This window comes from Colossoma macropomum, unplaced genomic scaffold (assembly GCF_904425465.1).
Source record: "Colossoma macropomum unplaced genomic scaffold, Colossoma_macropomum, whole genome shotgun sequence".
Lineage (NCBI taxonomy): Eukaryota > Metazoa > Chordata > Actinopteri > Characiformes > Serrasalmidae > Colossoma > Colossoma macropomum.
This window is the reverse complement of record NW_023494788.1, coordinates 10,888,729-10,907,579: the sequence shown is the minus strand read 5'-3', so window position 1 is coordinate 10,907,579 and position 18,851 is coordinate 10,888,729. Positions and strand designations below refer to the sequence as shown.

The 18,851-nt window shown below is 37.6% G+C and overlaps 4 protein-coding genes across 6 annotated transcripts; 1 reads left to right on the top strand and 3 right to left on the bottom strand.

The window, feature by feature from the left end:
- Positions 1-92: 92 nt before the first annotated feature.
- Positions 93-3,635, bottom strand: LOC118806812 (transmembrane emp24 domain-containing protein 6-like). The gene is made up of 4 exons (XM_036568416.1): positions 3,384-3,635; positions 1,846-1,972; positions 725-879; positions 93-485 (listed from the first exon to the last, which is right to left on the bottom strand). Exons 1-4 carry the CDS (start codon positions 3,585-3,587, stop codon positions 264-266), a joined length of 708 nt encoding a protein of 235 aa, XP_036424309.1. The 5' UTR covers positions 3,588-3,635; the 3' UTR covers positions 93-263.
- A 253-nt stretch (positions 3,636-3,888) lies between these two features.
- Positions 3,889-7,467, bottom strand: LOC118806809 (transmembrane emp24 domain-containing protein 6-like). Its single transcript, XM_036568409.1, has 4 exons — positions 7,136-7,467; positions 5,440-5,566; positions 4,429-4,604; positions 3,889-4,254 (listed from the first exon to the last, which is right to left on the bottom strand). Exons 1-4 carry the CDS (start codon positions 7,349-7,351, stop codon positions 4,021-4,023), a joined length of 753 nt encoding a protein of 250 aa, XP_036424302.1. The 5' UTR covers positions 7,352-7,467; the 3' UTR covers positions 3,889-4,020.
- An 816-nt stretch (positions 7,468-8,283) lies between these two features.
- Positions 8,284-14,557, bottom strand: LOC118806807 (palmitoyltransferase ZDHHC7-like). Of its 3 annotated transcripts, none has more exons than XM_036568407.1 (8): positions 14,481-14,557; positions 13,430-13,524; positions 12,963-13,279; positions 12,261-12,385; positions 11,998-12,094; positions 11,095-11,176; positions 10,743-10,873; positions 8,284-9,458 (listed from the first exon to the last, which is right to left on the bottom strand). In XM_036568407.1, the coding sequence occupies exons 3-8, from the start codon at positions 13,254-13,256 to the stop codon at positions 9,279-9,281; spliced, it is 909 nt and encodes a 302-aa protein (XP_036424300.1). In that variant the 5' UTR covers positions 13,257-13,279; positions 13,430-13,524; positions 14,481-14,557; the 3' UTR covers positions 8,284-9,278. The 3 variants fall into 3 exon arrangements, with proteins under 3 accessions (XP_036424300.1, XP_036424299.1, XP_036424298.1); XM_036568406.1 differs by having other exon boundaries at positions 12,963-13,257; positions 14,481-14,551; XM_036568405.1 differs by lacking the exon at positions 14,481-14,557 and adding an exon at positions 14,033-14,127 and having other exon boundaries at positions 12,963-13,257.
- On the top strand, positions 14,261-18,513 carry nudt7 (nudix (nucleoside diphosphate linked moiety X)-type motif 7). The gene is made up of 3 exons (XM_036568408.1): positions 14,261-14,566; positions 16,042-16,200; positions 16,763-18,513. The coding sequence occupies exons 1-3, from the start codon at positions 14,411-14,413 to the stop codon at positions 17,111-17,113; spliced, it is 666 nt and encodes a 221-aa protein (XP_036424301.1). The 5' UTR covers positions 14,261-14,410; the 3' UTR covers positions 17,114-18,513.
- The last annotated feature ends 338 nt before the right edge of the window (positions 18,514-18,851 follow it).

Sequence of the window (18,851 nt, the reverse complement as noted above, 5' to 3'; positions counted from 1 at the left end):
CAGTTTGTGTTTAATGAACCACTGATAGACTTGCTACTGAGTCGCTGGTGTACTGTTTATATTTTTAATAAAAGATTTAAAGCAGAATCAGATATATGAAGCACATCAGGTCTAAAGGCAAACTCCAGCATTTTTCAACCTAATCTCTATCTGATGCCTTTATATCATATGATTAATGATTTAGGATAATAACAAAATAAAGAGAGCAAATAAAAGCAAATAAAAAGCATATAAGCTGGTTTTACTGGAGCTCTTTCTCTTTCTTAGCAGCGGGGCCGGTCACTTTCTGTCCGGAAGAACCTCTTGAGGAAGAAGAGCTGGAGGTAACCGGACATGACGATGATGAAGCTTTGGAGGACGGACCAGGTGTTCACGTAGTTGGACTTGGACTGAAGCAGGTAGTAGTCAGCCCCTCTGCGCATTCGTGCTACATTATAGAAGCGCCACACGTGCTGGATTCGTATGCGTAGCTTATTTGAAATGTCCTGGGCAAACAAAGAGACAGTCACAATAAAAGCAAGTAACATACCTGCATGAACGAGGATTAACACAGGCAACTTTCAGTGTATATTATGAATGGCCTATTGTATGTTATAAGAGGCATAAACTAGACTTAAAGCTACATTGGAAACACATATAAACATACCTATGATTAAGAGGGCATTCGATTCAATTTTCAGTGGCTGTAATATGAAGGGATTCAGTCCAGACACTTTCTCTGTACCTGCATGTTGGAAAGAGTGCTGTTCAGAATGCCTTCTTCCATGTCAATCTCCTTCTGGGCCTCTGTAAGTTCCTCGTAGTACACACCGAAGTTCAGAAAGACTCGCATGTCTCCAAAACGGTTGTGAAGGTTGGCTAAACACATCTGATAAAAACCTACAGAGAGAATGAAAATAACCCTTAGAGCTCTCTTTGGACTAGTGTTTTTTCTTTTTTTATATATATTATTTATATTATATATCAAGCAGTGACTCATATTGGCTCATATTTATTAGAGGGGAAAATCTTTAACAATGATTCAGTTTGATTACAATGAAATATGTAGTTTCACCACAACTCGATTCAGCTCACTAATTTTTTTCCTATGATACAGAATAATTTTAAAAGATACACTAAATACAAATTTTTTATGCTTAAAATGTTGTATACTATAATAATATAGTAGTATCATATCATACTGTTATAGTAAATACTATAATATACTATATTATACACTGATCGGCCACTTCATTAAGTACTTGCTTCTACATTAATTGTCCATTTTAACAGCTCCACTTACCATATACTGTAGGTTCACTTTGTAGTTCTACACTTACAGACTAAAGTCTGTCTGTTCCCCTTTTATACTGTTCTTCGAAAGACAGGACCACCATAGAGGAGGTATCATTTGGGTGGTGGATCATTCTCAGCACAATACTATGATATCGCCATTGTCCAAAAAAATTTGCATGAGAGGGCAAAAACATTCTTTTCTTTTAATGTCTGTTAATGTAAGGAGAGTTTTGGAGCAATGAAATTATAGTGTAAAGGGCAGCTGCTGAGCTCAAATGATAGAAAAATAAAAAAAATGTATATACTTGTTTCTTTTTTTATTATTAAACTCAGTTATAGTTGATTTTAACATTCCAAATGGATCAATGCAGCTAAATTGTCACCTTCAGACAGATTAGTCATGTTTTTTTACACTCTCTATATCCTAATGATATATAATAAGTATAGTAAATCTAGGATCAGTTTCTTTACTTTACTCTTTAACTTGGCATGTCATTGTTGAGCTCAGCAGAACTGATAAATATAGGATACTTATGGTCTTTGTCATGTTGGCTGAGAAATGTATTCCACCTGTCTCTGTTGTTTGGAAGCTCATCTGGCCTGTAGCATCATCCACGAAGGAGACGAGGATGCCTTTAGGAGAGTGAATGGAGACCGCTAGGTGTCTGTCTCCAATCATCCCAGACACCCACTGAACCTGCACACACAGCACATATAACCACAGCAAATATAACAGCATCTCAAGAGCTGTAAAAACCCTAAACCAACTGAGTACAATATTATAACATGGTCTGAGGAATATATAGGCAATTAAATGATTTCTCCAAAAAATTTCAGTATCTTTGGAAACATTGAAGTGAATGTACATAATTCTTTGTTCCACAGGCCATTCAGTATGATTTCTAATAAGTAGAACAGAATATAAAAGCATTGCCTAAAAGGCAAGGCAAGACACAGGCCTAACCACATATGTTTTTTTAACAATTCTAGTATGAAAGAACTTTGAAATCAAGAAATCAACTGTTGGATTTACTTAAAAATGATATGTCAGCTTTTAAGATGCTCAGTTGATTAATGTGTACTCAATGAATTCAAGTAAATCAAGTGAGTTCTAATTAGCTGGACTGATCATTTTTACATACCACTCCAACAATCAACTTCATATGTTTATGTCCTAATAATTAAAGCAGAAATAGAACATAAAGTAACCAGATCTAATTTAGACCTACATAATTTCATCATCATAATTTCACTGTCAAGTTCTCACTGTGCTGTTGAGCTGTTGTAGAATTATGCTCAGCAGTAGGTTTCAGGTTAATTTGCTGTTACAGTCAAACAATATAGTTAGGCAGTAAACTGTGGAGTATCAGAAAGATATGCACAAAATGGTAGATATTGGGGGGATAAAAAGCATGAAGAGGGGGGAGCAAAACAAGTAAAACAGTTAAAAATAGATGCAAACAGATGATGCCAGGAGCCAATGGGAAACATGATGAGTTTCTGATGAGATTGCGTTAACCAAACATACTTGTGATGTCATTCTGACAACTTAATTTGTTTGAAGCAACACGACTAAATTAGTTTCACTGAGTTACATTTGTTGAGTAATATCAATGAGCGTAAACTGATTTCATTTTTTGAGTGTGTTATAAAATGTGCTATCTAGCATTTTTTGTGACTGATATTTTCCTTTTAATGAATTAAAAACACTAGAGAATGTTCCAACTGTACTATATGGCTTCATATCTTAGCAGGGAGTTAAAGACATTGTTTTAACTCTATTGTTTGTGGGGGTCTGACTTTCAGTTCTTTAGTAATGCGGCTTTAAGAGAGCTGTGCAATCTGCAGTCTCGAAGAAAAAAACACATCAGATAAGTGAACAGCATACTTTTTCTGATAAGAGGACAACCAAGGCAAGGTCATTCAACGTTATAAAAGATTGTTCCTGTCCACTTATTACAACACAGCACTTCACTAAAACCCTAGTAGATTTATTCCTCAAGCAAAGTGAGCTTCCCCAAACATACGACTCAGCATATTCAGTGGGAGCCAAATGCAACTCAATCAGAAATCTGCAAGATTCATTTCTACAAGCGATTTAAACTCACCATGTAAGAGAGGTAAAAACGGCCGTCCTGACGAGCATAGTGCCAGTAGCATTGCGACTCTTTGCCAGACAGCTGGACGGCAAAGTCATAATGATCTGACCACTGAAGGAGGCGATGACCTTTGCGACCTTCATCTGATGTAGTCTTCTGACTCTCACTCTCATATCCCAAAATGAGCAGGATGAGGAGGATTAAAGAGTGCATGTCTCAGGCTCATACCACATACACACACAGCCCTGCTCTCTGATTAAGGACTCGTGGGGCAGCATTAGCCCCATGTGCAGATTGGTGTGAAACATAAGGGTCTGGGAAATGATTAACTTTACTCAGCAAATACACCACATTACGTTATGACAACTATCATATTTTAAAACACGCTTTTAAAAACAGATGCAGAAGATACGAGAAAGTGAGGACCTAAAATATATATACATATATATATATATATATATATATATATATATATATATATATATATATGTTTATACTGAAAAAATCCAAGCAATTTGAGACAACTGTAAGCTTTATTCAGTCTCATGCATGTGTGACTGAGAAGAAACAGACAGGAAATGGAACAATAGGAAGGTGATTAAAAAATAATCTGAGCAAACACCCTTATCAAGTGTAAAGGCTCAGATCAGCAGCGGGGCTTGTCTGTCTCTGTGGTGGTCTTGGTGTCGAACAGCTTCTTGAGGAAGAAGAGCTGCAGGTACCCAGCCATGATGATGACGAAGCTCTGGACGGCTGACCAGGTGCTGACGTAGTTGGAGTTGGACTGGAGCAGGTAGTAATCTGCCCCTCTCCTCATTCGCTCAAAGTTATAGTAACGCCACATGTGGAAGACAAAGGCCTGCACGTGGGAGGAGCTTTCCTGTGCAAATAATTGACCATTTCAGGGAAAAGTCTGGAATTATAACTACACTACAACAAGGTTTTTTATTTATTTTAAACTATAGCACTTCTATTCGTCCAAAATTGAAAAGAAATACCAGAAAAGCGATGAAAAGACACTTCTTCATGATTATAAATCCATGCTTTAACTTACCTCAATAGTAGTGAGTGTGTCATTCAAGTGCTTCCTGTCCTGCTCTTTCTTAATCTCCTCTTCCTCTTTCTGTTTTTTGACATCCTCTGAATCTTCATAGTACACACCAAAGTTCAGAAAAATCTGCATGCTACCAAAGCGGTTGTGGAAGTTGCTGAAGCACATCTGATAGAAACCTGGAATAAATATCCAAGCATGTATAAGAAAAAAAAGTAAATATAAAAGAAGCAATAACCATCATAATAATTCACATTATTATATCAGCAGTAACTACTTTATTTTCAATTGACCAAAGACTTTGGAGAAGTTATAATGTTTTTCATTCTTTAAAGGAACCGTTTCTACTGTAACCTTTTTTTGTTCTTTAAAGACCCAGAGTACCTAAATCTGTGTTTCCTTTCTAATTAGGTTAATCTTGTTCTTGCAGGCAAACAGTAAACATGTACTAAGTTTACCCTTTGAACAATGTTCCAATGACCAATAAATGACCATTATATATCACAGTTTCAAAGTCAGAGAAACTTAGCGAGCTAAAGCTAATCCAGCATAACCAAAAGCATAACCTGTGTTGTTTCATTCGTCCGTCTGCACATCTGTTCATACGTAACTTTTTTCGTCTGGTTACCGTCACATAAAAGTTGGATAATGATTTTAGTTCTGTATGAGTGGCTGAGCAGGCTAGGAATGTTGGACAGAGAGCTGTCAATCAAGTTGCTCGTTAGCCATGCCCACACAGTTCTCAAATAGGTCTGATCAGCAGTTTTTAAAATCATGTTTTATCATATTTATATCATATTTGTCATGCAAGCTTTGTTGGATGTTTAATATAACACTAAAGTAGTATCATGCAAACATTTTTAATGTTTTACTGTGTTCTCTGGGACTCTAAAATTTGTTTTGTACTGGAATAAACAATGCAAATGTTGAGATATTGAGAATTTGAGACAGAATCATCTTTGGCACACTTGGCTAATGTATGACAGTACAAACCAGCTTCTCTCACTCACTCACCAGTCTCTCTAGCGTTAAAGGCAATCTGACCCTTAGCATCATCTGCCGAGCCCACGATAAGGCCACTTGGAGCATTGACAGTGACTGAGAGATGCCTGTCATTGGCCACTCCGGTCACCCACTGAACCTAAACAAGCCACATGCAGATGACTGATGACTTCACATCACATTGAGTTCATAAAACACTTATTACTAAAGACTTCAGTGATTGAAAAAATAACTTTGCTATTGGGAAAATCCTTTTCCTTACCCTGCCTTTTATACTGTGGGAACACTACACCAGTGTATTATGGTCCATAATTACTTGGATTTTTTTCTATATTAACTTCCATTATGTGTTTAGAATGTATTTTCCCTCTTTGAAAAGTTGATATTTTGGAGACCTTTTGCTCTGACAGTGATGACAGATATTAGTGGTATATATTAGTGAATGCAACCTTTTGAACAGTTTGGCTTCCAAAACTGGGGTTCAAAAATTTTTTTTAAACATAGACAGAAAATAAGATTCCTAACAACCTTGTGAGACCTTGTAGACCACCAAAATTGTCCCCATTAGACAAACAGTACTTCTTTCATCTTTGAGAGAGAGGAGAAAATCAAGCTTCACTCTTATTTCAGATCTGAAAAAAAATCAGTGTTTCTGTCTCTCCTTCCTCTGTGGGAAGACAACACTAAGAGTCTGAAAGGATGTGTAGCTGTCAAGAAGCCCTATCTGAGTCCAGACCTTAACATCATTCAGTGTGTTTGGGATTACTTGGATTGTGAAAAACCACAGGTGTAACCAACTTCTAAGACTGAACTTTAGAGGTTGCAATCACTAATTTATTAATGTTATTATCAAATCATTAATATAATCAGTATTTAATTAATATCAAATCATTCACATAAAACATTTTGTTGCAGATCCATACAGACAATGATGCTATTAAGATGTTGGTACACATCATAGGTTTCAACTCATTTGTAAAAAATGAATAAAATATTCTATATGTTCAGAATGATGAACAGAGCTGCTGATGATTCTATAATGACTGAAAGTTGCATAACATTGAGAATGAAGTTATAATAAAATCTTTATCCAGAATGCCTTGTAGCTGAAAAGTGATGAACAAATCATGAGGTAGATAACTTCTAAAGAAATGATTGTAAATAAATTATTACAGTATACTATTCATCATTTATTATTACATCCGGCTGTTCAAAAAAAAAAAACACTTGATGTATTGAATAAAATATCTTCAAATACTTTCTGGTGTATGGCTTATAGTACATGATACTGAATAAAAATAAAAGCAATTATAAATATGAAAAGTGATTCTAAATAGTTGAATGGTAGTCTGTATACATTATTCCTGTTTCCAGAATGAATTAATAAGATTCACATAATATGCCAACTGTTAAAAACACTATTTGGACTCCCCTCAGTGAATGACCATATGGTGGTGGCAATAACTCACTGAGGTGTTCTGACCTGTATGAAATAAAATGCATTATCTTTTACTTTTCCTGCAGAAAACACGTTGTGTACCAAGTACCGAGTAATTAACACCACTACTATAACTGAAATATAACCTGTTCAATCACTACAACAGCAACACATCACTCACAACAGAACACATAAAATATACATCATCCACATGTACACCAAAGTGTCACTGTTAATAGCCATAGCCGTGGTCATATATGGTCATATTACCATAAAGTCGAGGTAGAAGCGTTCTCCTTGGTGAGCAAAATGCCAGAAGCACTCGAGGCCTGAGGCAGGGAGCACGATAGCAAAGTCATACTGATCTGCCCCCCAGAACAGCTCCTGGTCAGACACATCAGGCCGCAGGTCCTTCACTGCTCCGCCACACTGCCATCCTAACAACAGCAGGAGGACACAGCACCACCACCACCACCCAGCTAACATTACAGAACTGCAGAGAGCGTGTCTGGTGACCTGTTTATTGAGTGAAGACGTCTGAGCTTGTGAGGTACTGAAGCCTCACTCTGAAACATCAGCAGATTATTAACTCTGAACCTGACGTGTGGCTCACAGAGCGTCCACAGTGTCTATGAGTGGGAAAATTCATGTTAGGACCCAGGTGCTGCTGGCTCCCCCCCACTAAACCACACTTTTAAACGTGTTAGTACACTTCACATACCTACATTGACCGCATAATACATAAATAGTTACAGTGGGAAAGCCAGTTAAAACAGCCAAGTGTAAGTTATTCATTTTTCAGGAGATATTTCTGAGGACATTAGATATAAGGTAATCCACTTGTGTAAGGAAGAGGAAAGAGAAAGGAAAATAACTGAAAAAGAGTCTCCAAAAATGAAATAACCTAACAACTGGACATCATCTTTGAGAGAGAGGAGAAAATCAAGCTCTACTCTTGATTCAGATCTGAAAACATCCACAAGTGTTTCTGTCCATCATTCCACTGTGAGAAGACAACTCAATGGATGTGTCTTATGTCAATAAGTCGTTACTGAGAAAAGGAAACAGACAAAAAATAAGGAAGTTTCCTAATAAAACAAAGAAGCCAATGGACTGACCACAGAGTGCTCAGAGTCCAGATCCCAACATCACGGAATGTGTTTGGGAATACTTGGATCATGAGAAGGAGAATATGCAACCAACTTCTAAGACTGAACTTCTGAAAAATATCCCTGCAGATTTCTCAGAAAAACTGAAAGCAAACCTTAAAAACATAATGAAAGCTATAATGAAGACAAAAGCTGAAATTTTTGATATTATATTTAATTGTTGAGGCTTCTGTGTAAATTCCTGTTCAATACTTACTGACTGTTTTGACTGGAAAGTAAATAAATGAAGGACAGTCTCTGGCACAGTACTGTGTGACACTGCAACACAGTAAAAAAGAAAAATACACTGGATGGTACAATGAGTGCTTTCCATTTACCACACTAGCAGCCTGGCAGTTAATTCAGACAATGTCTAATGATCAAATTCAAATTAGAGCACTAATCCAAATTACAAACTGAATATACAAATATATCAGTAGTAAAAGTCAGTTATGGCAATAATCCTGAGAGGCTTTGAGCTGTAAAATGTGCACAATCTGAATAGTTGTAAAGACTCATAAATTAAAAAATACTCATTATAGCTCCACAGTAGAGTTCTTACTGATTTTGCACCAGTGTCAGTCTGTACATAAACAGGTTGATTGTGTAAAATGACAAAATTGTCGGAGACGTCATTTAAGGCAATTAACACTGTGATGAAACAATGAAGGGTCAGTAAGTCTTGGTTTTTGGGAGTGAAATATGTAAGTATAGCAAGACATTTAGCACAATGTGGATTTAAGAGGTAGTACAATTTGACCACACGGGTGATATAAACTCTTAGGAACAGTGCGCAATGGAGAATTTGAAAAGCATTCTTTAAAAAAAATGTGTTAAAAATAAAATTAAAACCACAGTATATAACATAAACCAAACATCTGATACCTTTTGATCACCCTGATGCCTATTAATTAAGACATAACATAAAGCACAACACCAAATGATTAAATGCAAAATTAACAAACTAAGTAAATAAATAATTTCACAAAATTAAAAATGATACAAAGTATAAAAAATAGTCTTTAGGATAAAAAAGCAGATATCTTAAACTCTGCCTTCAAACTATAGGATAAACAACTGTTCTTGATGTAAAGGTCTCTACTGAGTTGAATATGTTCCAAATTCCCGCTCAACTCATACAACAGCTATTCAGACTCTCTGCATTCATAACCTTGATGTTGAGGCAGCCCACATATGCTCAGTGGGAGCAGCATTTTGCTCATCAGTAGCAATATTTGTTCCCACATTGTGTGTGTGTGTGTGTGTCAGACAGAAAATTCAGGTCCAGCCCTCAGGGTTTGTGAGGTGATGAGTTTTCTCAGTCGCAGCCCAGCGAAAGGGTTAATCCAGACTAAAGATGGCTGCCCTCCAAACACAGTCTTCATGCTCTCCCACCGCACACGTCTGCCTTTCTTGAGCTTCTCATCCTTCAGCCGCTCAGCCACCTAGACGACAGCACCGCACATACATACACGTTACATAAAGGTTTACATACTTTTAGATTTAAATGATATTTATCATTTAAAAAGAACTTACAAAACACACTTGTTTTGTAATAGTGAAGCTATTTATCACTACAGAAATTTGCACGTTACAGTCGTACACAAAGTTTAAACACATCCAGTAAAACTATGTTGTGTTGATTTAAGTTAACACAGGGAACAAACTAAATTTCAGTGCACAACTTCTTTTTATTTGCTAGTTTAATACACACTCCTGTGCAAAAAATGGGCCAAGCCCAAAGTAGCAAAATATTAAGCTTTCAATGGTCTTAACGACAAATCATTTGCCAGTAAATTAGCAAGAATTAAACAAATAGATAAAATAAACTAGTAAGGGATAGCTTTTCCCTCTGATTTCTTTAAAAGTTGAAGTCTTGAGCTCGATAGCTTCATGAAATTGATTTCCATGACTGACCAGCTGCACACAAGCCTAAGATCACCAAGTGCAATTCCAAGGGCCAATGGACCCTGGAACAGTGGAAACGTGTTCTCTGGAGTGATGAATCACGCTTCACTATCTGGCAGTCTGATGGATGAATCTGGGTTTGACAGATGCGATGAGAACGCTACTTACCGGACTGCATATCGCCAGCAGTACAGTTTAGCAGGATAAAGGAGGAATAATGGTCTGGGATTGTTTTTAGGGTTTGTGTTAGACCCACTGATTACATTGAAGTGTAATGTTAATGCTACACCATGCAAAGACATTTTAGACAATTATATGCTTCCAATTTTCTGGCAACAATTTGGGGGAGGCTCTTTCCTGTTCCAGCACGACTATGTCCCTATAGACAAAGTGAGCCAGGCCTTCCTGCAGTTATAACGGACAGGTGTCTGCATACTTTTGGTTAGTGTATAACTATGGTTAATATAATACACGCAAATTTCTGTGATGATGAACTGAACTGTTCAACACCAAAGTCTTTTGGTAGTTGATGCATAAGAGATTTCATGGAACAATTCACTGAAAAAACGTACATTTCCACTTATCTCAAATGCACAAATCCTCATGCACAAATATACATACAGAGCCATAATTACCCATTCATTTTTAGTTGCAATTTAAATTAGGACACCAAAGCTCAACTTGTATTGTCCTGAGGGGAAAATAAATTACCTATAAGTGAGTCTTGAAAATGATCTTGTCGAACAGTATTAACCTAAGCCGTGTTTCTCTCTAGAGCAGATGAAAGCTGAATAATTAGACAGTGTGGGAGTGAGGCTCACCATCTCATCACTGCAGATGGACTGGATCTGTGTGCTGAACATCACCGCAGTGAAGGTGAGGAAGAGGATAGCCTCCAAGAAGAGGAAGATTATCAGCAGCACAGCCACAGGGGGAGAAAAATCACTACATTCTGCAGAAGTGAAAAAAACACATACTTAAAAAATGTTATTTTTATTATTATTCTTATTTTCTGCCTGTAAGAGTCCTCTGCAATTTTCCATCATTATATTCTGACATAATAAAGGAGGATAATGGTTAATGCACAATGAATACAAATACACAGATATGATTACAAAATGGTGTACATGATATTTGTGCAGTACACTGTCTGCATCTAATGAACTGACTCACCGCTCCAATCAGTCCTGACACATGTGAAAAACTGAAGCACACTCAGGACCAGAGCATAGGTGGAGATCACAGCTATGTACATCTACAGAAAATGGAAGGTAGACAGAAGAAGAGACTTAGCTTGTAGTCGGTAGTGCAGGAGGCCCAATCCTGATCCTTGCAGAGTTCATCTCCAACTTTCCAGCTGGTTTTATTTATGGTATCATTTGACCTTTTATAGCAAATATTTTTTAATTATTATTTTATTTTAAACTTTAAATGTTTTTATTATATGCTATTTCTTGTTGTCTCATATCACTATCTTATGTTTTATACTTATTTATATATATATATGTTTTTACCTTCACTGTTTTCTGTTTCTTCTTTTATGCTGGCTTTTATTTGCCTTTGTCATTGTAAAGTCCTCAGTCCCTGCACTTTAATCTATGAAAGTTGCTATATAAATACAGTTTATTTGTAGCAGTAGCAGTAGATCTCCAGGACTGGGGCGCTCCTGCAGGAGTCTATCTAACAGAACTGACAAGCAATCCCTTCAAAAGTTAGTGATAAAATGTTAAGTGCCCTCCAGAAAGTGCAAAAGAAGTTGATGTCTATCAACACGGTCTGATCCTTCAGCTTTGCTCTTAAAATCAGCTCCAACATAAAACCGGAAACCAACCTGTAGGGTTACTTCTGAAAAGTAGTCTAGAACTTAACTTCAGGCTAATTGTTCAGTTATTAACCTTGAGACTTATTATTCAGTAACTACTGTACATTTTCTGTGACTGTTTTAAAATATAATGTATGTTATGCCTTTATAACAACAAGGAAACAAAGTGTTGGGTTTAAAGGGCAATGGAAAAGTATCAAGTCCTATAATCATCATCATCATCATCATCATCAATAAGCTGTCTCCATACTTACAGTGAAGAGAACAAAAAAGCGCTGGTTATTCTCCCCCACACAGTTGTTCACCCAGGGACAGTGGTGGTCCATTTTTCGAATGCAGCGCTTACAGATACTGCAGAAGAACAGAAAGCACAGCAGATAAACATAACAAAAAACAGCACTATGACGCAGGTTGTAGGATATAATTATTAAATGACAGTAAATAACATCTTCTGTTGTTGCCGTCTTGTTTTTTGTCCCATAATTGTCTTCAGCTGGGGCCCTGGTGCCTTCCTCACCTGCAGTGATGCGCTCTTTGTGGTTTGATGCTGCAGCATTTCGGGCACTTGTAAAGGACTTCTCCTGGTTTTAGCTGCAAGCTGCTCATGTACTCCTTGGTAGCGTTACCCTTAGGGACTGCTCCCTGGAAGAAATCAGAAACACAATATGACTGAAATTCATCCCTGCTAGAGGTGGGCAACATGATGATATTTTATTGTTATCATGATCAATTTTATTATCATGCTACACAATATGCTTTTCCAAGCATTTTGTTGGTATCGTTTGTAAACAAAATATTTTAAAAAAATATTGTGTATTCCGAAAATATCTTTAGGAATCATGAGTTGATATTTTTGCCATATCACCCACCCCAACCCGTTCTATAACTCACTCACTCCGCCCTCTGTGTTAAAGAAGTACTCCAGCGTTTTTCTAACCTAAATCTGCTTTTATTATCAGTATGTATCAAGTCAACAAGTTATCTTTTCTTTTTTGAGTGCAGGGAAACATTTTTAAATTATTCCTTGTGGTAATCGATTATATTACAGATCCGCCTGTTAGAGATTAGGTTGAAAAATGCTGTAACTGGCAGGGTGCAGTCAGACGAACTCATGCTTACTAGTTCAACAAGATAAGTGTGAAGATACGTATATCGAACCTTACAGTAGCTGAAGTGCTGTGAAAAGAAAATGGTGCAGGCCTGTTGCACTTTTCCTTACCGGGTCTGTGAGCATTGTGCGCAGGTGGGAGGTCAGTGCCAGGACAGCCAGGCAGTTGAACAGCACCCCATTGACCACAGCATATGCCACGCTTTTAGAGGGCAGTAGCATGACGAAGGTGACGACAAAGTCAGCATAAAGCACCAGGAACCAGGTGATGAAGGCACAGACCATACCACAGCCATCCTGAATGAACCATACACGAGCAGTTGCTTCCCTCAGTGAGGCTGGACTAGCAACCTGTTCCAGCAGAGGGTGCTGCTGTTCCTCCTCACACAGCCGGTGAGACTGCATCCTGGACAAACCAGAAGAACACGCTGAGAGAAGAGAGAACATATTCATATTTCACTGATGATGTTGGTGAAATGTAACATCACTGCATTCATGTGCTCATCCACAAATGAAACATGCAGTATTAACCCCAGACATGGCTATAAAGCAGCAGGGAAGCAGGAACCAGAGCAGACCTCACTTTAGTCTTCACATCTGCTTCAAATGTTGTTTCACTGCTTTCATTAGACTCGTTCAAACTCCTGTTGACTCCAGAGGAATTGTCCACTACCTAAAATGACATAAACAAAAAGAAGTGTTAATGTTTCTGGGCAAGCAAGTCTTATAATAAAAGAACAGGACAGAAATGTCCCACAAAGGATATGCAAGCCATCAACCGTCCTTTGTACAGCAATTATCTTTAGATATGAATCAATGCTATGTGCATATGCTGATATGATATGTATGCATTATTTAATTAATCACCTGATACAGGAACCTATTATAATGCTAGCTGTTGGAATTCATAACAGAATATCGATAACTTAACGTTACCCTTTCCTTTCCTGTGATACAATGTGGATGCAGACAGGCACGCTAGGCTTTATCTCTTATCAACTGACTTCATCTTCAGCTTTGATTTAAACATTTTTATCATAGCCCTGCCTGCATCCGGATCCCGTTAAACACTACCCCGGTAGCCATCTAGCTAAACTGCTAACGTACCAAAACAGGACGATATTGCGCTGACTTTATCGTGCAGGCATCCATGTTATTTCAACATTACTAAACGTGCTTACCATTGAGGCAGGGTGTCGACTTTCCAGGACATTTTTAATATAAATGAATGAAACAAAATCAGCACCATGAAGCCATCTTTCCAGGGTGCTCCCTTCTGTCCATTAACTAAATTGTAGTTTTTGGATTGGTTTGCCCCATGTGTTAAACCCCAGACTGAACTACATTTCCCATAATGCACCGCCCGGTATTTTTCAACACGCGTTTTCCTGGTCCGTTCTAGTTTTTCCTGTTCTTACATCTAATACATCGACAAGAGATAAGAGCTGACCTAAAAGAAGTGTTTTTGAATCAGACGATCAATGACCCGAGTGGACTCACGGCTCTGGTAGTGTAGTAGCTTAATAAAAGTCCTCGGACCAGCTGTCTGAGTTGGTACAATGGACCTTAAGAAAAAGGTCATAGAGCGCTTAAGTAAATGCACTGTTGGAGAGGAGTCACTGCCTTTACCTGCCCTGACCAAAGCTTCAGTGCTGATTCCTCTGTTCGTGAGAGAAGGGAAGCTACAGGTGCTGATGACCGTGCGCTCCACTGAAGTGAGTGAACTTTGCTCACATCTAGGCTAATTCTGCCTGTCTCACCTGTCAGTAGTCTTACTGTAGAGTAATTAATAGATAATTCATTTGTAATTCCACTGTAATGGCGACAGAGCTGTCACTCGGCCTGTCACTCACTTCTTTTGTTTTCTCCTATCAGAAGACTGTCGAGATTATATTTGTCTACTTTTGTTTAGGGAACTCTGAGCTGAACCCAGAGTGACTTCAGCTCAACTGTGTTACAGTTTAAACAAATGCAGGATTTTAAGGGGCCCCTAACCATCAAACAAGCCAAAAGTCAGGACAGTGTGAGAAGTGCCATGTCTATTGGACAGTCATGGCTGTGGATTGAACCCTCTGGTGCCCAGAGTGATTTGCCATTAAGATGGTGCCATTGATTTACTGCTAGTGACTGATTTAACAAATTCAAAATGAATTTTCTCTTGATGTTTCTTTAGATGCCTTTGAAAAACTGGATTTGAATACCTGGCAACTTTAACTGTCAGTGAGCAAATAGCTTATAAATGTAGCTTACACAATCGCCTTAGTCAGTCAATAATCAGGATGAAACCTAGTGCTAATTGGGGGTCTTTAACATGCTTATTACATAAGTGGGTTATCATAACTTATTACAGTCTCAATTAGTGTGAGCTTTTGTATTTGCTGATGCTGATATATAAACATTCATAAAATATAGAAATTGAGACTAAATCTACCTGGATTAGCATTACAGAGAAATAAATATATATATATATATACCACACAAGGGCAACAGGTATATTCACATTATGTCAAAAACTGAAACATGGCAGCAGCCACATATTGAAGGCTTTTTCTTTATTTTTACTGTCTTCTCTTATATTTAGAATAACAGTGATGATATCAAATCTATGAAAAAAAGAAACTTTGCAGTGATCAAAAAATGTTTAACAAACCAAAGTCCTCTATTTTAGATTCTTTAAAGTAGCCCCCCTTTCCTTGACACAGCTTTACACACTCTAGGCATTCTCGCAATTCTTTCTTGTCTGGTAAAATCCATTGAGCAGCTTTACTCCCATTATGTGAATCATCAATAACCTGTATAACACTTTTTTAGAACCCTATTTTTGTTTTATTAAAGAGAAAATGGGTTAACATTAGGGGTATAAAGATACACTCAGCCTGTGATTTTGGTTAATGTTTTTAGTGTTATATTCAGTAAAATTATGACAATAATCATGTTGTTGAACTGCGTACTAAATACACTGGAGCTGTAAGGCAGGTGGAGTTCTGTAGTGAAATGCTGATTGGTGCTGATTGTTTTGCACACTTGTTTAAGCAATGTACTTGCATTAAATCAATAGAATGCAGATTGTCACAGTTTTGTCTTGCAATATCACAACATTGTGATGCATCATTACACCCCTGTTCAACACCCTTACCTGCTGTAACATTTCAGTCCTTAAGAAATCTCTTTAATCTGTTCCTTTTTTCAGCTCAAACACAATGCAGGAGAGGTGTGCTTTCCTGGGGGGAAGTCTGACAGAAATGATCGAGATGAAATTGACACTGCCTTAAGAGAGGCAGAGGAGGAGATTGGCCTTCCTCCTGATGGAGTAGAAGTAGTTTGCAGACTCATTCCAGTCTTGAATCAGGTACGTTTCCCTATGTCATATAGTTTGAGATTTGTTCCTTTTTGGCTTGTATTTTCTTAATGTCTAATTGTGATGTTTTTGTGCATTTATGTATCAAAAAAGTCATTGTTTACATGACCATTTTCTAATCTAAGATTGATATATGTAAATGATCTTGTTCTGATTGGCTGCCCTGCACGATCCCTTTTTTAAAAAGCAGTCCAGGCTGAAACACTCCTTAAAACTTCAGTGTGAATGGGCAGCATTAAACAAATTTAGGGTGAATGGGAAGGGCTAAATGGCTATAGAATAAATAGATGATTGTAGGTAAATGTGTTGGTTACCATGACAAGTGAAATGAAAGCAAGGACATTTTCTCAGTTCAAGGACACTGGTTTTGACAGGGAAAACCTATGGAAACATTCATGTATTGTGTAGTGTTGGGGAAATATACACCAGCAATACCCAGGACCAACCATACCATATGTATTATTGTAACAAAACTATGTCTAACATTGTTAACATCTAATACAAATGTCTTTTTTCTCCTTGCCTTCCATATGTCATGCCACATTTTCCACAGAGGGGACTTCTGGTGACCCCTGTGGTGGGTTTCATTAGCGAGTCTTTCCAAGCCCGTCCAAACCCAGCTGAAGTGAGTGATGTGTTCTCTGTTCCTCTGGAGTTTTTCTTGAAGAATACTCATCACTCGGCCTATCCTGTACCCAACGTAGGTGGCATGACGCACAGTTTCATCTTCACTGACCCTCTTACAGACAAGATCCATCAAATCTGGGGATTAACAGCAGCTCTGACTATACTGTTGGCTGTTTTAGTGTTTGAGAGGAAACCAGAGTATGAGGTTGGCTTTGATGTGGACAATCCAATCAGAAACTTTCGACGTGAACTTCAACACAGGCTTAGCAAGTTATGAGTACACAGGAAGGTCTTCTAGGCACAGAATAAGGCTGATCCTGGACTAAATTACAGAGTGAGAATGTAAATGGTATAAAATAATTATTCTCTATGTTAAAATTAGCAGTGGCCAGAAAACTATACTGAACTTAACTACGCTGAACTTCAGAACTTTAGAACTCAAGCAGTGCTAATTGTAGCTTCCATCAGTCCTGATAGTAGCATTTTATTGCTAAGGTCCACTGAGAGAATTTTTTGTGATGTTAACAAAATATTAAGTAAAATGTATCATATGTAAAGGTAATAGGTGTGGAAAGCAGCATGCTAATGAGAAGAATGTACAACAAGCAAGGAAGCCAGTGTGACTGTATGTCAAGGCTTACTGTGTTTTACAAAAGAAAAGATAACTTGAATAAAAGTGAGCTTTGAATTGTTAATCATTTTGATGTATTCTGCATCAAAAATACTGATCATTACTAAAGGTTTAGGAATATAACAGTGTGCCAGCTACAGAGTTTCCTGATACCTCACTGAAAACTCACATGTCTGTGACTGAGATTCACTGCAGAAGATGAAGGTCTGATACCAGTAAGTTCCTCTAAAGGACGTTCCAAATAAAATCTAAACCAATGTAAAATTGAATTTGTGATGTATATTGTCTTGTTTTTTTTTTCTTGTCTGAAAAAAGTAGATTTTAGCATTACTTTGTCCTCTGTACTTTTATTAGCAACTACTTCACATCTGCTATTTCTGTCCATTAGGGTTTACATTGTGAAACAGTATCAAGCCTTTTTTTGTGACATATTTACCATGCTTTTCCTGTCAGTATTGGCTCTTTCTGGTGCTTTCGCAGTGTAGCTGTAGGCACTAGGAGCAGGTGGACTCCCGCCAGCCAACCTCTGCTTAATCAGAGAGCAAGGCTGTCTCAGCAGCTCCCTGCAAATGGATGGATAACTATTCATCACTTACACTGGCATCACAGCAGCAGCACGATGAAACAAATTTGCTTTCACTCTCTCATGAATAACCTCCCAGCAGTTTTTCATACACATAAAAAGGCTTGTAAATCTGTCCAAAGTAAATCGTAGGGGTGTGTACATACAGTATGTGAATGTTAATGTGGGTTTGTGGGCCACTAGAGGGCACAGCAACATTGGAATTACACTTACAGTGTCTTAACCATGGATTTCAAAACAGGTCAGTGTAGTATGATTGTAGGTTTGATATGTTAATACATTTATTAACAGATACTACTAGTAATGTGTAGGGGTATAATGATACATTCTTCAGGTTCACTGTTTTTTATTCTGAGGTTAAGATTCTGTTTGATTTTTGATGTGTTAAAAATGTCTTGATTCTAAAGAGCTCTAGTTATACACATCACAGGAAAATAAAGTTTTATTTCACAGCAGAAGACTACATGAAAGGTGCATGTCTCTGTTTTTTTATCCCCCCAAAATTCAAATATCAACATCAACATGGCACGAAAAAAACTACTAAAACTTGTGCAACATCAACTCTCAGCCTGACATTAAGCTTTAACTGTAAGTTAAAGCTGCCCTATATAAGGGTTGAAGATTTGGAGACCTCTCTGGTGGAAATGTGTAATTGCATGCAACATGCTTAAAAACATTTTGTAATGATGGTTGTGCTTCGGACCTCTTCAACAACTGGATGAATCTGATGTCTGCAAAGTTGTTTAAAGGAGAAGGAGAACTCAAAGCTATATACTATTGTCATCATTTATTTATCAGTTA